Genomic DNA, 22,166 nt, shown 5'->3' on the forward strand with positions numbered 1-22,166 from the left:
AAGAAAAAAGAAAAAAGGGGATGCGTGATTTGAGAGTCGAATCCACCAAGGACAGTAGAGAAATGAAGACTCGAAACAGTGCTTCCTATTGACATCCATAAAGAAACCTTTCTTCCAATCATGCTCAAGCATTTTCTATGGAAAAGTATTATTTAAAAAAAATAAAAATAATTATTCTTATAGAAGAAGTATTGCATCATGGTTCTTTCTTAACTAACACGCTTTTTGACTGGTGTATAACAAAAAGAAATATATATATATATATATATATATATATATATATATATATAAAAGTGGAAAGAAGAAGAAAAAGGACAAAAGGAAAAAGTGAATGGATTTTATCTGTTGAAAAGCAGGGTGGCATAGATAAGCTCATTCCATGCGTCAGGGACCCCAGGAAGGCACCAATGGCTGCAATCTTGCCGCCTTGTGGAAACTTTCTTCACAGCAGCCACGTTCTTGCCATAGATTGATGGGTGGCCATCCTTGCGTAAATTCGTCAACCTTGTCACGTTTAACAGTTTTACTGCTACCTGCATCTCCTTCACCACCTCCTCCACTATCTTCATTTTCTGTGGATAGCTATTCAGGATGGCCCCACTCAAGACTGGCCCAGTTTCCCCATTGCATGAGCCGCCAGAGTCCCAATCTCCACCCCTGTTTCAAATGAATTTCAATGAAGACCACTTTTTCTTTTTTCATGCAGGAAAAGTTATCCCTCAACTACAACAGGTGGCTTACTTTTTTCTTTCTTTCGAATTTATTAAACCTTATTTTGTCATTGTATTGTAGTAAACGGAGAGATTTTTTAATTTTTCTTTCTTTGTTTTTCTTCCTTGTGGTATTCAAAGATTTAAGAGAAAGAAGTGTTATTCTTTTGCTTATGCTACATTCGTTGGTATCTAAACCAAACTAAAGCTCACCGCTCCAATTGGTTGTGTTTGATATGAATTGCATTCCAACTATCTGAACAAAATAACTTACTAGATTTCGAAATAGTCCATTGAGGAGTATCCTGGCCACTAACCAGAACCAAACACAGCTTACTCTGAATCTCAACAAACATATCAGACCTTGTAGACCTTACTCTGATCTCACACATTATAGCCGCACGATTCCACTCAAACTTTTTGATACCCACCCCACCTTCTTTCTTAGGTAAACAAAGCATGTTCCACGCAACCTTGGCACTAGCTATCCTTTCGTCTATACAATTCTAAAGAAATCTATTGAATTTTTGTTCAATAGCTCGAAATATTTTCTTTGGTAAGATGAAAATACTACTCCAACAAACTTGAAGGCTGTAGGGAACAGAAGAAATAAGTTGCAATCTCCCATCAAAAGAAAGGTGGCGAGAAAGCCAAGAGTTAATCCTCCCAGTAATCTTCTCTAATAAGATATCACAATCAACAGCACAAAGGCGAGAAGAAATTAAAGGCACACCTAAGTATAGCTTACCTTCCTTCATCCCTAGATAATCAACAATCTGTGACTTCACCATGGAAGGCGACACAAAAAAACGTACTTTTATCAGGATTAGCTTTCAAACCATAGAGACTTTCAAATTCTGATAGAACCTGATGAACAGCTACAATTGACCTCCTGCTGGCTTCTGAAAAAGTTAAAAGATCATCGGCAAAGCATTAATAGGTCAAGCCAACTTGAGAACAGCGAAGAAGGTAAGCAAACTTCCCATTCCCACGAGCATTCTCAGCCAGCAAGCAAGACAAGACATCCATGACTAGCACAAACAAATAAGGCGAAAGAGGATCACCCTGCCGAAAACCTCTCTCCTACCTTCAAAATACCCAACTAGAGTGCCATTAATAGCCACAGAAAACCAAGGAGAAGTAATACACTCACGGATCCAAGAGACAAACTTCATAGACATCCCATAGCAGCCAAGACAATGAAGAGTAAAATCCCAATTAACTGAATCATACGCCTTCATTAGATCTACTTTCATAGTGTACCTAGCCCTCCCATCATCCTTATGATAATTCTTCAAAACTTCTTATGCTAAAAGCGCATTTTCAGTAATACTTCGACCCAGGATAAAAGCTGTTTGATTGGGGCTAGCCAAACTATCCAAACAAAAAACCAACCGATTGGCCAACAACTTTGTTATACACTATGAGGACAACAAGGGAATAAAAGCCTTGTTATTCCAAGGCCCGATGGCTAATAATGTTCATGATTTTGTTCATATGATTCAAAATAGTTAGCCAAGTGCCAACCTATGAGGACAACTCGAGCAATGATGGGAACTTAACTTGCCTAGGGTGTATTCCAAACATTTGAAGGCGCAAAAAACTATCGAGGTTGTGGTGATCACGAACTAGAGATTTTCAAATAAGAATTGATCTACCAAGGTTTAATAGCTACTTCCATATCGGAGATTTCTTTGATTGCCTGAACAAAGATGAGAGATTCTTGAAATGTAGGTAAACTGGATAATGTACTGTTGATTAGACTTAGTCATCCACCCTGAGACAAATAGATCTTCCAACTAGCCAATATTTTTTTCCATCAAATTAATTACCCTATCCCAAATAGCCCAACTTAAAAGAAACGCCCACAAGAAGTCCCAAATATTTCATGGGTAGAGAAGACATACTACAATTTAGAATATCAGCTAGTTCTTCTTGATGTGGAACCTCCCCCCATTGCAACTATTTCAAATTTTCGAAGATTGACCTTCAAGCCTAAAATTTCCTCAAAACTGAGGAGAATGTGACCCAAATTATAGATTTGATCATGATCTGCATCACACATAATAAGCGTATCATCTGCAAAGAGAAGGTGAGATATGGAGAGGCAAGAGAGGGTCCCTTGGCAAAGGCCCCGAGAACTATCAAAGAAGCCATATAGACTACCATTAATCAAAATAGAGAAGCAGGCAATGGAGAAACAAGAAGACATCCATTTCCTTGATTTAGAACCAAAGCCAAGAAAATTCATGAGATAGGAGAGGCCCAATTGATAAAGTCATAAGCTTTTTCCAAGTCCAGCTTGCAAATAACGCAAGGAATACCCGATTTCAACATGTTGTCCAGACACTCATTAGCTATAAGAATTGAGTCTAGAATTTGTCTTCCCCCTATGAAGGCATTCTAATTGTTCAATATGAGCACTCCTAACACCTATTTCATTTTGATAGCCCGATTTCAACATGTTGTCCAAACAATCATTAGCTATAAGAACTGAGTCTAGAATTTGTCTTCCCCCTATGAAGACATTCTAATTGTTCAATATGAGCACTCCTAACACCTATTTCATTTTGATAGCAAAGACTTTCGCCAAGATTTTATAACCATTCCCCACCAAGTTGATAGGTCTGAAATATTTTACTTCCAACTACCCAATCTTTTTGGGGATGAGAACAATAAACGTAGCCTTGACGCTCTTCTCAAACAACTCATGCTCATCAAAATTATGAAAAATGCACATAAGTTGCCCCCCCCCCCCCCCCCCCCCCATGGGGAAAAGAAAAAAAGTGAAGCCTTCAAGGCCCGGCGCTTTGTCACCATCCATACCAAGCAAAGCCTAAATAAGTTCCTCCTCTTGGAACAATCTCTCCAACCAATCTGCTATTGTAGAGTACTCCAAACCATCTAATTTGGGCCGCCAAGTAAAAATTTCATTAAAAAGATTTTTGAAATATTGAATGATAGTACCATTGGTCTCCCCTTGGGCGGAACAGTACTGTCAATACAAAGACAGGAGATAAAGTTATTTCTCCTATGATAGTTTGTAAGGTGGTGAAAAATCTCGTGTTGTCATCCCCTTCTTTTAACCAGGTCGCTCTAGATCTCCAAATCTGTTTTTGCCTTAGCCCTTCTGACTCTCTACTCTTCTAGAAAACATCTCTCCTCCTCCAGGTGACCAAGAGCCTAGATCTCTCCTCCAATAAGGATTTCTTCCTCTCCTTGACATTACGGAAGACCTCCTTGTTCCAGTGCTTTAAACCAATATTCAGCAGTTTTATTTTACTAGCAAAGACAAAATAGGGAGTACTCTTCTCTCTTGTTTAGAGAGAGAAGCTCCCTCTTCCCTCTAGAAAGTAGAAGATTTTCCTCCTCCTAGTGAGGCACTCCACTGCCTACAACGGTTGTCCAAGGGGACGAGGGTTGGATTTCCTCCCTCCTCCCTTCCCCCCCTTCCGTTTTCCCTTGGTTCCTTAGCTTTTTCTTCTTCTGTTCTCTAGTTTTTTCTATTGTTTTGCCGTCCAACTCCTGTAGTGCCGCCCTCTCCTTCCGCCTCGGCCACGCCATGCTCTGCCTCGCCGGCCTCTGTACCATCGTTTCCAGCCGACGGTTTGCACTCGGAGGGTTTGGAAGATCAGATCTTCATTTTTCCAAACTAGATTTGTCATCTTCACCCCTCTTCCCCACCGACGCGCCAGTCCTCTGCACTCTTCGGCCTCTCCGCTTCTCTACACCGCCTCCAGTGCTTCTATCAGCCCTCCACGTGTCTCTCTGTCATCGATTTTCTCCACCGTTGCAACTGTTGTTGGGCTCTTTGTTGTTTCTCTGTTGTATCTATGTATTTTTTCTGTTTTTGTGGGTTTTGGTGGGTTACTATATCCTTGTTCCTTTGTGGCTTGATCATGTAGAGGAGATATCTTTTGTAACCGGAGTTCGTAACTCCTCAATGGTTCCTAATCGGTGTTCTGCAGTGCCTCCCTCACAACTTCTTCACGGAAGTTGTTGGTGTTTGCTTATGGGGCCTCAGGAAGGGTTTAGGCCTTTTCTGATGTCCCTTTGCCTTGCTTTTTAGCGGCCCTTACATAGGACCGGGTCATACATGGTTCCTTTGGGATCATCTATCGACCTATTTCCTGGTTTATGTTCTTTCTTCGGCATTGCTTTTTCCTATTGGGTATGTTGTTGGGGATCCCAGCCCCTCCTAATTTGATCCCATATAGCCCCTTTTTCCATATTGATTTGTAAGGAAAATAATAATAATAATAAAAAAGACAAAATAGTGAGTGCTTAGGAACTGATATGAATCCCATCACTGTTTCACCATGTTTTCAAATTTAAAAGAGCGCGATCCTCTATACCTCGGCTATCAAGCAATATGGAAAAATGATCTAATAAGGGTTGAGGAAGATGACGATGAATCAGATTTGGGAAATGTCATTCCCAATCCGGAGGATCTATAAATCTATCAATTTTGGGCATAGAGAGGTTTTGGTTTTAGACCATGTGAAGGACCCTCCTGCCAACGGGATATCCATCAACCCTTGCTCTGAAAATTCCCACATGGCAAAGGTTATCTGAGTCGCCCCCACCCTTTCATTTGGGAAACAAGTAACGTTGAACTCTCTTCCGATGCACCAAGGAACTTCCCACCAACTGAAAACCCTTGACAACTCCTCCCACAGATAGTGCTTTTCAGAATCAGCATTGGAACCATAGACTCTTGAGAAAGCCCAAATGAATTGGTCCAAAACAAATTTGAATTTGCAAGAGATGGAGAGAATGCCCAATGCCTCTTCAATGCATTCCATTGCCCGTTTATCCCACCTTAAGAGAATACCACCCGAGGCTCCTCAGGTTGGCAGAACAGTCCACCCCACGAATGATCCACTCCACAAACCCCGGACAATACCAGTAGAAATCCATTCCATTTTTATTTCTTTAAAACACTATGTCAAGCTTCCAATTTTCAATAAATTGCTAATGCTGAGCCTTTTCCCTTGTGTCGTGAAGACCTCTAACATTCCAACTAATAAAGTTTAGATTCATAATGGGGTACAAGCCATTCCCCGATACCACAAAGGGGTTTGAGCAAGTTCCTTTTAGAATCGTAGTTCAATGAACATGCCAAGTTGAGAAGTTCTCTAACTCCTTTAACCCTACTCCCTCTCTCTTTATTGATGGAATCCAGCGTTCCTTTGTAACCCTTGCTATTGTATTTAATAGTAGAGAACAACTCTGAAGCCTCTTGTTCAAATCCTTCACAGGAAACTCCCAAAAAGTTTTCTAACCCATTCATCTGTCTCTGAATCCAGTTTGAGCTCTCCTTTTGTCTCACACTGGGGGTTGAGTAAAGTGGTGAATTCATGGAAGTGATACAAAGGGTGCCCTCTTTGCAAGGGGATGATATCACAACAACTGGAGTGGTGCACTCAGGATCGGCTATGTTAGCATCCTTAGAGAGGTTGGGCTCATCCCTAGCGGAGCCATACAAATAGTCATCCAAAACCACTTGAATGCACAAGAGACCTGCTAGTAAAAGCAACCAAAGGTAGAAGCCTATTGAGGGCATCCGAGGGAGAGAGTGACACAGTGCCAGAAGATAGGGATGAGTTACACCGTATGGAACAATCCTCGTAATCGATCACCGGTAGATTAGACCCAGCCACTGGCGAGACTGAAGCCAAACTCACCGTCACTATTTACCGTACTATCGTCGACTAGGAGGTGTGATACACCAAAGAAACGGGTCCCAACAAGGTGCATTTCGGAGAAAGGAAGATACTCTTGTTATTAATCGCGAATTTGGGTCTTCAAGTAACACCAGTACATGGCTCATTCAAACACAACATCCTGGATTGTAGCCCGTTAGACACAAGAACAATTAAGTGCCCTGCGAGAGCTTGAGGATGGGCCTGTTGTTGCAACAGTCTCCTTAGTCAAAGGGGGCCTTAATGGACTTGGGCAGATTCAACTAGGCCCGAGGCACATGCATAGATGTTTGGTGTTCTACCCCCAAGCCCAACCTGCTCTAGGGCCTTGTAGTTTTTGTATTCGCATGAGAACCACACAGGAATCAGCTGCGTTTTTTCCGACGATACATGTCGCTTCGCTCTCTCATCCATGTGGACACACGCGATGGCCCTTGCCAGCACCCGATTGCCTTAAGGAGTATTGAAGACATACTCTTTCGGACTTGTGTATCTTCCACGCGAGGAGAAACAACGCTCCCACCTTACTGGCCCTCATGTCTTGTTTTGGTAGTTTTCGAGCGATGAGTGGTGTAGCAGCGACGATAACAATGGACAACTGTGTTGTTTCTCTTTGGGTAGACCTAGTTGTTCTACTGTATCACTGCGGGAACCCCTCCAGCACCTCTAATATTTGAAGTGGTCGGACCACCATGTTCGGCCACCACCTGCGCAAAGGAGCGATCCACAGGAACATATTGAGATTGGTGATGTAGAACGGCAACCAAAGGTGCGCAATTCACGAAGGAGTGAAGATAGCAAGTATCACAGAACCTCCATGTCCTTGCACCAACCCCATTGTCTCTTGCCTATGGGAATTAGAATAAAACCCCTCCATCCGCCACCGCCAAACTCTTCAATGGCCATATAACTCCCGCGATAATTGCTACATTGCTGACCCAATAAAGCACTTTGTGAATCTCTAAACGTAACCAAAAAGCTTCTCTCTCTTCCCACATAAATCTATCAAAGGTAAACCTTCCCATGTTCTACTATTCGTAGCCTTAAGGAGTTTCCTCTGGCTCAAGAATGAGGTCAAATGATTCTGATTCTATGAAGAAAAACCTCCCCATGGGTCCTACGTTACACCAGCAGAATCAAGGTAACAGAAACCACACAACAACCTCTCCAAACATCGATGACAGCATCATCCCGTGACCCCCAAAACCAACGCATAACCAAAACTGCTAAAAAATGGAGAGACCTGAAACACCAGCACCGAGAATTAGCGGGACGCGCCTGCACGCACCACCTAGGGGTGAGAGAGAGAGAGAGAGTCTCCTACTTCACTTAGAGGTGGTTAGGCTTTTCTTTTGATTTATTTTGTTTTCATTTCTTTACCCACAAAATTTAAGAATCCGAAAAAATACAAGTCTTCTGTATTTTTTCAGATTTTTCCTAGTAATTCTAAGACTTCTATGTTTTTCTTTTCTAAGTCTTAGTTATTTTAATAATATCATATTGAACCTTATTACACCTGTTAAATCACTACTTATCCCAAAAGCTTAAGCTTATAGGAAGGGGCAAATTTAATCAATACTTTAACACACCTTACATGTGGGCCCAAACTTCCTTTTAATAGGTGATGTCCAACACATGAAATATTTTATTGAAATGGGAGACAAAATGTGAAGTCAAGGTTCGAACTCAAGATACCAATGTTAAATCACAACTTTTGTTAAAAGCTTCACCTCCATTTCAGTTAAATATTCCATACAATTTCCTATCAGTTTAAACTTTTGAGATAAATTGTGATTTAACGTGGTATCAGAACCAGAAGTATTGAGTTCAAACCTTAACTCCATAGTTTGTCTCACTCACATTTCAATTAAATATTCAACATGTTAAGCCTCACTTAATAAAAGGAAGCTTGACCCCACACGTGAGTGCTAAAGTATTGATTAAATTAGATTAAATTTACTCATTCCTATTATTATTGAGTTATTTTAATAATAGTGTTCAAAGATTCAAGAGAGACGTATTCTTCTCATTTCTATCGCTTCCGTTGCGTCACATTTCTACCTCTCTTTTATACTTAATCGACAACCACGGATAGAGCAAAAACTGCAGTTATAAATTGCTTAATTAATCAACCTCAAAGGGTTAAACCAATGATTCCTAAAGTCAAGTTGATTTTTCGTGTTCCTCACTTCAAGATAACATACTTCATGAGTGAAACATTCTTCATTTATTTAATTAGGTACTTATTCATTTTTTCTAGGTGCTCCAAAGAAACTAAACTAAAGTCAAGGCTATCTGGAAAATTTTAGCACTTAACGAAAATGGGGAAGAAAGTAAATAGGAGAAAAATACCTAAAATGGGCAGAAGAGTATCCACGATAGAAGACCAACTGCTTCTTTGGATTCACATTTTTATCAACCCAATTTGCCCAGGTCCTCAAAGCCCTTCTATAGGCCTCAACTGCTTCAAGCTTTGGATAGAGATAATCGCCTTCTTTATAGTAATTTTTCCTGCATCAACCAACCAAATTTCTTACACTTTCAGGGAGGCTCCATTTGTTTTCATGAAAAATAAGACTAGAAAAAGAAGTCTACCATTCAATTGAACTTTTTACCAGTATGATTTTAGTTTCAACGGCTTAAGCACTTCCAAAAAAAGATAATTAAGGAATAGACATTAACAAGTGTTACTAAACACATTATATTTTTGTGCTACAAGAGAAAAAGTAAGGGTCTTCTGGACCCATTTCCAAGATAGACAAGTTGTAAACACCTAAAAAGGATCCAAAATGGTTGGTAAAATCAAAATTAACCGTAGTATTCCTTAATTACAATGTAACAAAATAAAACAAAAATATGACAAAGATACGTGGCAAAAAAATGCAACAAAATACAGCATCATAAATTACAATGTATGGCATAGAAGCCCCTGTACCAAGAAATTTGACAAAATGCATCGTATATCCAAAATGTACTTTTACAAGCATTGGAAGAGCAAAAGTGGTTCGATATTGAATAAGCAGAAATAGCATTGCATGTAAATGTACATGTTGCAGGAAATATAAATCGTGAAGTATATCAGTGAAAATTGCAGACATACCCCCGAGAAGTCTTTCCATGAGCCCACCAATGGCCTGTATTGAAGACAAGAATGTCAGCCCGCCTCCAACGTTTAGCTGTCTTGTCAATTTGATCTATTGATAGAGTTGGATTCGAGTTACCCTGTCCATTAATACGAAAACCTTCCTTCACAAGGAAATGGGACCTCACAAATTCCACTGTACAGTTGTAGTCCTGCCAAAGTATTTTGAAAAACTAGTCAACCACTATTTGGTGCCTGTTAATCTGCCATATTCCAATCAATAAGCTGACCCAAAAATGACCACAAAGATATATTCTTTCCTTAATAAGTAATGCTTGGGTGTAGATTTAATCAATGGAAACCAAGATAAAATGCTAACCATAAACCTGGTGTAAATAATCTCAATATTGCATTGCCAGAAAGAGGTCAATTAAGATGTGTAGAAGTTCCTTTAGAACAAGAGTAGGGCTATTAAGATTACTCATTGGTTGACGTATGGAGATTGGTGAGAATGAAAAAAAAAAATATATATATATATATATATATATATATATATATATAATAAAAAAAATGAGCATTATTAGCACCAAATAAACACCTGATTTATAGAGACAAATAACATTAAATAAAATACACTTAACCCACCTATGGGGTGAATTTGGTTTGCTTTTTTATAGCTTTTTTATTTTTTATTTATAAAGGATTGCCTTTTTATAGTTTTAAAAGTGATATTTTACTCGCCTTAAAACAAAAGCCGGCAAGGTACAGTTTAGCCGATTAAACTAAAAAACAAAGCTCCAAAAGGAAGGCAAACAATCTCTCTGTGTAGCTCCTAAACTCATTCTCCATCTACTATGGCTGTGCCTTCAACTTGTAAAACTGTTTCTCTTTACAACTCATAGACCTATAAGGGACTGAACCTATGAGCTCTCCCTCTACACCTTATTTATGAAAGAACCCTCCCTCCCTCCCTCCTCCGAAGAGGTGGATAGGGCTTCCGAGACTGCTAAGGCCTTCAAGGATGCAAGTAGGACCTCCGAGGAGGAAGTTGGAGCCTCAAAAGAGGCAGAAAAGGGAGGGGGAGAGGGAAAAGGGGGGCAAAGGGGAAGGGGGAGGAGGGGGTGAGTTTTACCCCCTCCTCTTCGGCAGCAAGGGAGGTTTTTTAGGAATCAGGAGAGACAAGAGAGAGTTTACAAACTAGGGGCCTTCTAAGTAACTCCTTTTCTCGACCAATTGTTGAACCCCTCTATGTTACACCCTCAACTTTGCCAAACAAAGGTCTCCTTGCACTGTAACGCAACACCCGCTTTTCTGCCATTAAGGCATATTGTTGAGCATCTTCAAGAGTAAATAAACGAGCCACTCCCAATTCAAATCTAATGGATTGGTTCAAGCCAACAAGATAAAGAGAGGTCATCTGCTCATTTGTCGCATTTAAACCAACTTGAATAGAGAGACTATTGAACTCTGAAATGTACTCCTCCATGAACATCCCTATTTGTTTTAATGAGTGGAATCTTTCATATAATTCCATTGCATAATCAATGACAAAAAAAGGCTTGCGCAACTTCACTTTTCATGTTCTCCCATTTGTTGATTTTTGGCTTGCCTTGTCGAGCATGTTGCTCTTCAACTCTCTTCAACCATTGAAGCGCAGTACCCTTCAATTTAAGCTAGACAAACATCACCTTTATGTCTTTGATTATGGGCTTCCACTCAAAATAAGTCTCCAAACTACCGTCCCAATCTAAATAATCATCTACATGCATCTTTCCAAAAAAATCAGCTACTTCTATCTTGACTCCTCCACCATTTAAATCAAGTGCACACACCAACCGATCCTCCAATCCACCTCATCCCAAATGTTCTATGCGTCCAGCAACATGAAAGGGTTTTTTTATTTTTATTTTTTTATAAGTAATAAATTTTATAGAAAAAGCGTAAAAACGCTCTTAAATACACAGGAAGTATACAAGGGAACAACCAAAGCACTCCAAAAAAGAAGAGACCCAACAAACTTGCAGGACACTAAAACCCCAAAAGACCTAAGACCCACAAGGCACTCAACACTACATCATGTGAGCCTTGCCTTTCCGGTGCTGGGAGGAAGCATAATCATCGCCATAAATGATGGAACTTTTCAAATTCAACACCTCCCTTTTACCTTTAGTCTTTTGGCACGCAACCATAGCTTCCCGATGAAACTCCTCTTAGTTAACGCTAGCATCCAGGATAGCCAAAAGTGAAGCCTCATCCTCTTCGTCGGGCAGATAAACACCCAAAGGGAAAGGAGAAACTCCATCCTCCCCAACATGAAAGGGGTTTTCATCATCTATATCATCATAAATAGAATCCTAGCCCTTCATCTTTCATAGAAAAAATAATCTTAACCATCCAACTTCATTTAGTCACATGACCTTTTTAAACTACTAAAAACATAATAACATAAAGCATAACATAAAAGACTGGTCTTGAGATAGCTAATGGAATTGATAAAATTGACTAGAGGGCCTTCATTGCTTTGGCTTAGATGCTCCTGCATCAGTTTTGTTAGTTGAAAATGCCGAAATTTTGTACAAATTATTATGGAGACAAGGGAGACTTCAAGAGAAAGAAATTTATGCTCATAATGGGTACAGCTCTGAATCAGGTTCTGAGACTCTGACCCAACTTACTCTAATTATTAGGTGTCAAAACCCTTTGTTTTTGGAAAATGATAGATCTTACTTTTGGAAGGAAGGAGAGAATTTTGTTTTGATATTCTGAGAGAGAGAGAGAGAGAGAGAGAGAGAGAGAGAGAGAGAGAGAGAGAGAGAGAGAGAGAGAGAGAGGGCATTTATGGTGCTTTAGAAGAGTCATGCAAGGACTAATTAAGCACAACTAAATATTAATCATGTCGAAAAGGAAAAAAGACTATCAATGCTTCTAATGTCGTAAAAACTAAGCAGGAAGTTGGACCGGACCTAGGGGACTCTGTGAGATCTTATTTCCTGTCTTCATCGCTGAATCCTTAGTTTTCAGAGCAGTAGGGACTCACATTGTAGCTGCTTCATCTGAAGGTCACAACAAGGAAAAGTGACAATAGGAAAATCAACATAAAGTCCAAGTGTTATCACTATTTCTCACTCTGCAATGCACAACTTGGTTGCTCTGACTAACCAGGGTTACACCGATATCTTTAAGGTTCAAACACACCCAAATTTTACCATTAGGCGAGAAATCATAACTGCAAATATCATTCCAGCCCCTGTTAATGGCCTGTGAGACCATCTCCCTCTTCACTAACCTAGCTTTAATCTCAGTTAATCCAAAAGGAGATAATCAGTAGGCCCGATGCTTGTATGCTAGGAGGACCGGAAATTTGCGTTAAGCGTATAGTAAGCTTTTGTCTTGTCTAGGCATTGGGTCTCCTCTCTGCTGGCCTGCTTAGCGATAGAGCCATCTTCTTATTGCTCAGTGAGGGAGACAGGAGAATCCCATTTTTGGGAGTTTTTTATTTTTTTATTTTTATTCAATATATACTTCCATGGTATTAATTGTGGAGTAATGACCCTTAGTTGTGTTGCAGTTTTGTCCGGACAAATATCTTTGTGTTTCATGATCCAAGGGTTAATTGAGAAAGTTACATTCACTTATGAAAGCTCTCTCAGTGGCTGTACTCTTGGAACAAGCACGCACACACAGATCTATGTCTTAAGAGTACACACACATACATGTATTTCTTATGTTTTCAATAAGAAAGCTACTACACTATTTTATCTTCTCCTAACATTGAAGAGCTTGGTTTATTCTCCTGGAAAAGCATTTGGAAGGTGAAGGCCCCTCCGCGCATTGCTTTCTTCGTATGGACCACAGCTCTGGGTAGAATCCTCACGATGGACACTCTTAGAAGGCGGGGGTTTCAGCTGATGAATCGATGTTGCTTTTGTAAGAAGAATGAAGAAACTATTAATCATCTTCTCCTCCATTGTGAGTTCTTTGTGGATATTTAGCACCTAGTGCTTATCAGCTTTGGGGTCTCTTGGGTCACACCTAGTAACGTGCCTCAACTGCTCCATTGTTGGAAATTCCTTGGGCATGGACATCCTAGAGAAGCTATATGGAAAGTTATTCCAGCCCTCTTAATGTTGAGCATTTGGAGAAAAAGAAACGGTCGGATCTTTGAGGATAGTGAGACCAATGTGCTTCTTCTTAAATCCTCCTTCCTGAGATCTCTCCTGGAATGGGCCCTTACTCATGTTCCTACCTTCTCTTCAAGGAATTTGGTAGATCTGATTAGTCTTCTAGATTGTAACAACACCTAGTTCTTGGTGCTCATTGTATAGCAACTAGTTCTTTGGTGCTCTTGTTTTCTTGAATACTCTTTGTGTACGAGGATTTTCCTCTTTCTTCAATAAGACTTATTATTATTCATCAAAAACAAAAAACTTAAGCATAGAAATATGAACATGCTTAATAAAGCTGCCAACTACACTTCTTACCCATTCCCACCTCCAATCTAACAATGCACAAGAGGAAACACATCTTACGAAGGAACAATGTAGAATGCAAAATATCTTTTTAAGTCATAAAGAAGCTTACAAGAATGCAATGGTTTTTAGCTACCTCAAATTTGAAGACAAAGTAGCCTCTTCCTTTTGTTATTTTGTGGCCATGGATCTCATACATTCTGTTCTTATCACGCAGCCCTTCTCGGAGGAGACATAGGATTGACTCAAACTGGTTTCGGTTCATGGAATCTCCAACCAGCATCAGCCTTTTACCTCTTAGTCTCACCAAGAAGTCTGTTGCATTAAACCTACGAGTGAAAAGCGAATGCAGAAAAGATATGCACTTCCAATGAATCTGATAAATTATCAAGACTGCAGTAATTATTTACTGGTAAATCATTTTCAGTACCATTTTCAAGAGTAGAATCAAAAAAATTCCCCACATTTAGAAGAGACCGGAATTTCAAGACTAGCTGTAAAGTTTATATGACAATTTAAATTCTGAGATAATAAGAGTTCCACAAAAATGCACAATTTCTGGCTGAAAGAATCTAGTATAGTAATCCTACAAGAATCTAGTATAGTAATCCTTCCATCTTCACAAAACAAATGGAGTATGAGTTCTTTCAAATGATTCAATTCACTATTTACGTTAGAACTTTTTTTTTTTTTTTTTTTTGATAAGTTATTTATGTTAGAACTTGTTATAAAAGGATCAATATCAGCTGCATTTGAAACAGGCTAATCTGCTGATCTGGCAAGTCAATTGCATATGGAAACCATAGCCTATTTACATCAGACAAGTTCCTAGATTTGATCATACTTGTTTTTAGCTCATTTCTATGTTAGGACCTGACATTATGTTTTCAACCATATCATTTTGCATCACACACTGTCTTCCCCTCCAATCTTTGTAAGAGTTACCACCACTTCCCCATTCTCCTTGATTGTGGTGGTATTCAGGGGGGCCAAAAGATTGTTTAAGTTTGAGAATATGTGGCTAAAGGCTTAAGGATTTGTGGAGAGGGTGAGGCAGTGGTGGTCTTCTTGTCACTTTCAAGGCTTTTCTAGCTTCATCTTGGCTCGTAAACTTAAGGCCTTGAAAGCTGATTGAAGAAACTGGAATGAGCAAGTGTTTGGTAACATGGTGTCCCATATAAATCTATTTTGGAGGAGTTGCATGTCTTAGAAGGATTGGAGAATGGGAGAGCTTTAGTTGCAAGAGAAGTTGAGGAAAATCATGGTTATCAATGAGTTGGAAAAAGCTACTTTATTAGAGATCAGTTGGAGGCAAAAGTCAAGGGCTTTATGGCTAAAAGAGGGCGACAAATACACTAAGTTTTTTTATCGAGTGGCCAACTCAAATAGTAGATATAACTCAATTGAGACGCTGTCAATAAATGGCTTAGTTTCTTTTGATTAATTTGCTATTAGGGGACACATTGTGCAATCTATGATAGACTGTTTTCATAACAGTTTAGCTGACGACCAAAGCTGGATGGTCTTTCTTTCGACTCCATTGATGTGGACAAGGCCTCTTGGTTAGAGAGATCGTTTGAGGAGAGTGAGGTCCTTGAAGTTGTAAGAGGTATGAACGGTGATAAGGTGCCAAGTTCCAAGTTTGCTGGGATGTGATCAAGGTATATATTATAGGGGTATTCCATGATTTTCAGCTAGTAGTAAGTTTGAAAAAAGGCTTAATGCCACTTTCATTGCTCTCATTCTGAAGAAATTCAAGGCTATGGATCTTAAGGACTTTCGCCCTATTAGTCTTGTAAGTGGAGTTTACAAGATTATTTCCAAAGTCCTGGCCAATAAGTTGAGAAAGATTGTGGAGAAGATTATTTCGAAGCCCCAAAATGCTTTTGTCAAAGGTAGACAAATCCTTAACTCTGTGCTCATAGCTAATGAATGTCTGGAGAGCAAGATCAGATCTGGTGAGCTAGGAGTGCTTTGCAAACTTAATATTGAGAAGGCCTATAATCATGTCAATTGGGAGTTCTTACTTTATTTGTTGAAGAGATGTGAATTCGGGGAGAAATGACACTCTTGAATAGTGCATTGTATTTCTTTGGTGCATTTTTCTGTTTTGGTTAATGGAAATTCGTCCGAATTCTTCAATAGCTCTCGTGGTTTGAGACAAGGAGATCTTTTGTTCCCTTTTCTGTTTGTTATCGTTATGGAGGCTTTAAGTAAAATGCAATCTACAACTATTAATGGGAGTTTTGTCTCAGGCTTTTCTATAGGGTCTAGGCACTCCAATGCGGTTAACATATCACACATGTTGTTTGCAGATGACACTTTGATTTTTTGTGGGGCCAATCTTGACCACCTACACTATATGAGTGCCTTAGCTTTTATGTTTCAAAGCTGTTTCCAGTCTGATGGTTAATCTGACTAAGTCATAATTGGTTCCTGTGGGTAATGTCGATAGTGTGGATGGGTTGGCAGGCATTTTGGGCTACAAGATTTCTTCTTTGCCTTCGAAATATCTTAGTCTTTTGTTGGGAACCTCTTATAAGGCCAAATCTATTTGGGACGGTGTTATTGAGAAGATAGAGTGGCAGCTAGCTAGTTGGAAAATAATGTACTTGTCTAAGGGTGGTAGAGTTACCCTTATCAAGAGCACCATTTTCAATTTGCCTACGTACTTCATCTCTATTTTCCCTCTGTCTGCTGATGTTGCAAACTGCATAGAGAAGTTTAATCGAAACTTCTTATCGGGTGGGCTAGGGGAACAATTAAAATTTCACCTAATAAGCTGGTCCAAGGTTTATTCTCCGATTCCTAAGGGGAGTTAGGGGTTCGAACATGATGATGTTCAATCATGCTCTTTTAGGTAAATGAATATGGTGCTATATGCATGAAAGAGAGGCTTGGTGGAGAGTTGTGCATTCTAAATTTGGCAGTTCATGGGGTGAGTAGTGTTCTAATGAACCTATCAAGTCGTATGAGGTGGGTTTATGGAAGAATATCAGGAGGGGTTGGAGATTTTTCTAGACATACTAGATTTGAGGTGGGAAATAGTTCTAAGATTAGATTACGGCATGACCGGTGGTGTGGGGATAAGGAACTTAAGGAAACTTTTCCAGATTTATACAGTATTGTGTACATAAGGATGCTTCTGTAGCAGTTCATTTGGAGCTTTTTAGTGGCTCCCATCAATGCAATGTAAGCTTTATTAGAAGGGCTCATGATTGAGAGGTGGATGTCTTTGCTTCATTCTTCAAGTTGTTGTATTTCCTTAGGGTGAGATGGGGAGAAACTTTGTTGAGCCCCCTCCAAAAGAAGTTTGTTCAATTTTAAGTCCTTTTATAATGTCCTTGTTCGCAAGGATGACTCTCCATTCCCTTGAAAGAGTATTTAGTCAAATCAGACTCCCATTGAAAGTGGCTTTCTTAGCTTGGTCAGCTACACTAGGGAAGATTCTTACCATGGATAACCTTAGGAAGCGGCATGTCATTGTGGACAATTGGTGTTGTATGTGCAATAGGGGCGGGGAATCTATGGATCATCTTTTTCTCCATTGTGAGGTTGCTTGTGCCATATGGAATCCTATCTTCAGTCATGTTAGGTTGTCTTGGGTTATTTCTAGACAAGTAGTAGACTTGTTTGCTAGTTGGAGGGGATTATTTGGTAGCACCCAGAGTGCAATTGCGTGGAAGATGGTGTTTTTTTGCCTTTTATGGTGTTTTGGAGAGAAAGAAATGATAGAAGTTTCGAAAACCGCGAGAGGACGATGGTGGAACTTAAGTCTTTTTTCTTCAATACTCTTTACATTTAGACAATTGTATTTGTCTTTCCTAATGTATTTAGTTTTCATGATTTTCTTATTCTTTTTTTCTCCTTCTAATTGTATACTTCTTGTGTACTTGGGTTGCCCTTTCGCTTTTCAATAATATTTCGATTACTTATCAAAAAACCATCGTGTTTTGAAGTGACATTGGGTAGTTCAATGGTAACTTATATGTTGTCCCTATGGTCCAAACTAATGATAGAGTTAACTCGACCTCAATGTCTTGAATAAAGCAAATATAAATTTCTCAACTAAACTCTACCATAAGCTCTGGCCCAAGAAAAAACAATTTTCAAACCAAGATGTTTGTCTTGATATCTGGCAATTTTTCATAAAGTAAACTTTGTTGAAGTGTCATCTATGGACAACCTAACTTACATTAGCTGAAAGGGTTCCCTAAGGTCATACAAGTAGCTCCCAAATGGATGATAATTTATAAAGAAGAAGGCTTTAGCCGGAAATAAGTCACCTCACTTTTAGAGAAATCTTTACGTGTTGTTTGGTTCTCAATCTTCACACAAATACAACTTATCAAAAAAAAATCTTCACACAAATACACAAGCATATAAATTATTCTCTCCTGTTTAGTATTTACTATATGTAAACCAACTCTTATATCAACTCATAATAAAACTCCAACCTGAAATGCAAGTTGCATTTATACAATATAACTACGACAACATATGATGTGTGTGTGTGTGTGTGTGTGTAAAATTGGCTGAGAAATAGTTGACTTCAGCTTGTAACAAAAGCATCAAATATGAAGCTTGAAGCTTATATTAAAAAGTTTGTTAGCTCAAGATTCTTAGAATCCATTGCACCTATGAAGCAGATAAATCTCAAAATCAATCATGAAAAAAAGGAAAAAGAAGATGAAAAGTAAATTGGGAAATGCACAACACAATCAGCCCCCAATTTATATATATATATATATATGCAGAATTAGCACATGATCAAGCTATTGAAACACTTTTACCAGAATACCACATTCAACCTGCAATGTAAAGCAGATAAACTATATATATATATGCAGAATTAGTACATGATCAAGCTATTGAAACACTTTTACCACAATACTACATTCAACCTGCAATGTAAAGCAGATAAACTACCATTGCCAGCATGTTATAGAAGTCACTAATGGGGACTTTTCTGGAAAACACATTTGATTTCAAGTCAACACAAGTTGGATATAAGTGTTCCCTAATGAGACAGCTAGCGCTCTATGGTGACAGTTGAAAAGGCCTTTAGCCCTGATTTTTTTTTCCCAATTTTCAACTTTTCATGGACGAAGCATGAAAAATCAACTTAGAAAAGAACTTCAACCTGAAATGCAACTAGATATTTTACAAGTATATGTTATTTCTACGCTTCATAAAATAGCAGCTCAGAGGGACTCAAATCTGGCTTAATGAGAAGCATTAATTAGGAAGCTTGAACTCACTGCCACTCGGAAACTTGGAGCTAATCAGATACATGCCCCCTTTTTCTCCTTGATCGGGATATAGTTATGGTATTCTACTCTGTAGATCACAATCCTTGTTGTTTCCTCAAATTTTTCTTAGCAACTAAACAATAGATGTTAAATACTGAAGAAACCACATGCGCGACAAGCCATAAAACACCATTTCTCTTAAATTTTATCGACAATCAAATGAGAAAAGATAATAAAAATACAAGACATTCTTCAAGTCTCAAGACTCAGCAAAGCAATCATTGACTGGACATCAAGATAAAGAATTTCCTGAAAGAGTAAATACTTTTCCTTCCTATTCATTTTCCTTCTTATTTTTTTCTTTTTGGTCTAGATCATTATTCACTTTGTTGCCTGGGGTTTCTGCATTTTATTTTAAATTGGGCAAGCTGGCCCAGAAAGATTTTTGCAGCTCAGACTGCAGTTGCTAAACACAAGATGGCCAGGCTGAGCTCCAGAAAATTTTTGCATTTCAGGCTGAACTTTGGCAGAGTTTGTCTTTGCACAGCCTGGCCCAATTGATAGCCATACACCTCAACATGGTTGAATTGCTCATGTTGTCTAGGATTTCTACCAACATAAATACTTGCATGCATATCAAAAGAGACGTTTTTGGGATTGACATAAGCGGTACCATCTGACAAAGAAGAAACTGCATCCATTTCACCATGCAATACAAGAACCTTTCAACAAATTGCACTCCTCACTATCCAGAAATAGATACAATAAGAACAATGTGGCATGCTGCTTCCCCTTTAGGTTAGCAGGGCAAACACATAACCTTCAACAAAGGCATATATCAGGTAAGTAATAATGAGGTTTAGTCGACTGACAAATCACCTCTTCAATCCCTTTTGGATATGAAATTAACATATGTACCCATAGTATTATCATACTGTGTGATACTCAAAGATAATTATCCTCCAAAAAATGAACATATACTTTATCAATAAGAGACAAATACACACCTAACTAACCCACTTTTATGCTAAGCATAAGTCAATCGATGAGAACTTCTCCATGGCAATTTTTATTTTTCTAATCATTCTTATCATTTCCAAAAAGACATCGTCTGAATGCAAATTCAAAATTATTGATTCCCTCTCCAATTCATATACAAACATCAATTATTCTAAGGATATTTCCTTCAGTCTATGCATGGATAACATGCCACTTCGCTTGGCAAGCCAAACCAAACACTGGAAGACTGGATTATAGCTTTTGAGGGAGTTGAAATTTTTATTCACAAGATCAAGATTATTTTGCTCCGATATGGCGTATGCTATTGTGAATCATATAAAGCATTTCTATCTTCTACCATCTTCGACCACACAAATGTCAAATTATCAAAGGCCTAATGAACGCAATATGGCTAAGAACCTATGACTTGCATTGTCTTCCAAACCAAATATGTATAGGAAAAAAAAAGTTAAACATCTGTGTCATATTCTATCCATCTAAGTTTAATTTCTAAGTATTCAAGAAATATTTCCCACCAACGAAGTTATACAGGTTGTAAACATAATCCGTTTCAGCCATGCTCTGTTTATTCTCAAATTTCACTTCAAAAGCATCATCCGTGTAAGTATACTGAACTGCGACATGGATACTTAACCATAAAACAGAGGTATGTTTTCTGCTGGTTTATTGCAGAATTGTACAGAGGTATAGTTGATTTTATAAAAATTGATACTGATACATCCAAATAAAAAAAAAAACAACTCCAACGAAACTTTGCACCCGAATAAAAAAATGGATAAACAAAAACACGTACCTCGGAAGATCACAACCGTCTGGCTTCCACCGCCACTTGAGATAGTCGGAGTCACCCCTACCATTGTTTTGGCAATCAAAAGCCTCATCGACGTATGGGCAAGAACCCGGTTTGTAAATTGGGTACCCTTCATCTTTCACCCAAGTACCCATATATAAATCACACTCTTGGACTCCCTCCAAGTATAAATCACCGCCATTGCCATTCATTGTACCAAAAGACGCATTTTTTTGAACTGGGTCTTTCCCATCTTCAACAGAGAGCTCGCCATTGATGCTCTCGGAGCTGTTCTTTTGAGAAATGGGAGAGATGGGTGAGGGAGCGGGTGGGTGTAGTGGTTCTGGAGGAGAAACAGAGTAAGTGGACACGAATGCGACGGAAAGGTTGGAATTGGTTCGTAAAGAAGAGAGAGAAGGGGGTTGGGAAAAGAGATCTCTGTATCTGAAGACGAAGAGAGTGGGCTCGAGAGCTCGTTTAGTGAAGAGGAAAATGACGAAGAGGAATAAGGCGAGGAACAAAAGAGTCGTTACGATGTAACGATTCTTCTTCAGAGGAGTAGAGGAAGTGGCCATCTGGGGAGCTGGGATAGCGTGTTCTTTTCCTCTTCTCCGCTGGTGAGACCGACAGGGCGACAGACAAACCTGCTTTGGGAGGAGAAGAATTTTTGTTGTCTCCTATGATCGTATTACTTAAATCGGAGAGGATTCAAATACTATAAGAGGGTGACACTTTTTTTTTTAATTAATAAATTACATAAAATTACAACACATCATTTGCTAAGCAAATTTGAGAAACAAATTTTGAAAAGTGTACCATTTCTCTTCGTTTTTTCCTTTGTCTCCATCTTCTCCTAGTTGAAAAAGGAGAGAAAGGTATGGTTTGAAGGAAGCAACTAAATGAACCCATCCATCTTTGTCACAGTGGATATTGTGCCTTTCCAGCTTTGGCAGATACGTAGTGCAGTGCACTTTTATTCGAGGGAATTTGGGCCCTTCTTTTCATGCATGAGATCATGGATTAGACTTGGTCTTGGTGGAATCCAAATCTCGTTTTTGGGCTAATCTTACCTTGGATTAAGTATCCTCTCAATTGGATATAAGGAAACCCTTTTAATTGAGTGTATTTAATTAATATT

The 22,166-nt window shown here is 38.9% G+C and overlaps 1 protein-coding gene across 2 annotated transcripts; it reads right to left on the reverse strand.

The window, feature by feature from the left end:
- Window positions 1-338: 338 nt before the first annotated feature.
- Window positions 339-21,899, reverse strand: LOC133871734 (protein trichome birefringence-like 5). 2 transcript variants are annotated; one of them, XM_062309146.1, is made up of 5 exons: window positions 21,032-21,899; window positions 14,103-14,295; window positions 9,516-9,709; window positions 8,768-8,926; window positions 339-657 (listed from the first exon to the last, which is right to left on the reverse strand). In XM_062309146.1, exons 1-5 carry the CDS (start codon window positions 21,601-21,603, stop codon window positions 339-341), a joined length of 1,437 nt encoding a protein of 478 aa, XP_062165130.1. In that variant the 5' UTR covers window positions 21,604-21,899. The 2 variants fall into 2 exon arrangements, with proteins under 2 accessions (XP_062165130.1, XP_062165131.1); XM_062309147.1 differs by having other exon boundaries at window positions 14,103-14,281; window positions 21,032-21,301.
- Window positions 21,900-22,166: the final 267 nt, after the last annotated feature.

Source organism: Alnus glutinosa, chromosome 6 (assembly GCF_958979055.1).
Source record: "Alnus glutinosa chromosome 6, dhAlnGlut1.1, whole genome shotgun sequence".
NCBI classification, from domain to species: Eukaryota; Viridiplantae; Streptophyta; class Magnoliopsida; order Fagales; family Betulaceae; genus Alnus; species Alnus glutinosa.

Excerpts from the sequence above, each read along its gene's own strand:
- LOC133871734 (XM_062309146.1), bottom strand. The coding sequence starts at position 21,603 with ATGGCCACTTCCTCTACTCCTCTGAAGAAGAATCGTTACATCGTAACG. Across the intron at positions 9,710-14,102 it reads ACTTTGTCTTCAAATTTGAG|GACTACAACTGTACAGTGGA; the intron begins GTAGCTAAAAAC and ends ATACTTTGGCAG. Across the intron at positions 658-8,767 it reads TACTCTTCTGCCCATTTTAG|GGGTGGAGATTGGGACTCTG; the intron begins GTATTTTTCTCC and ends CATTTGAAACAG.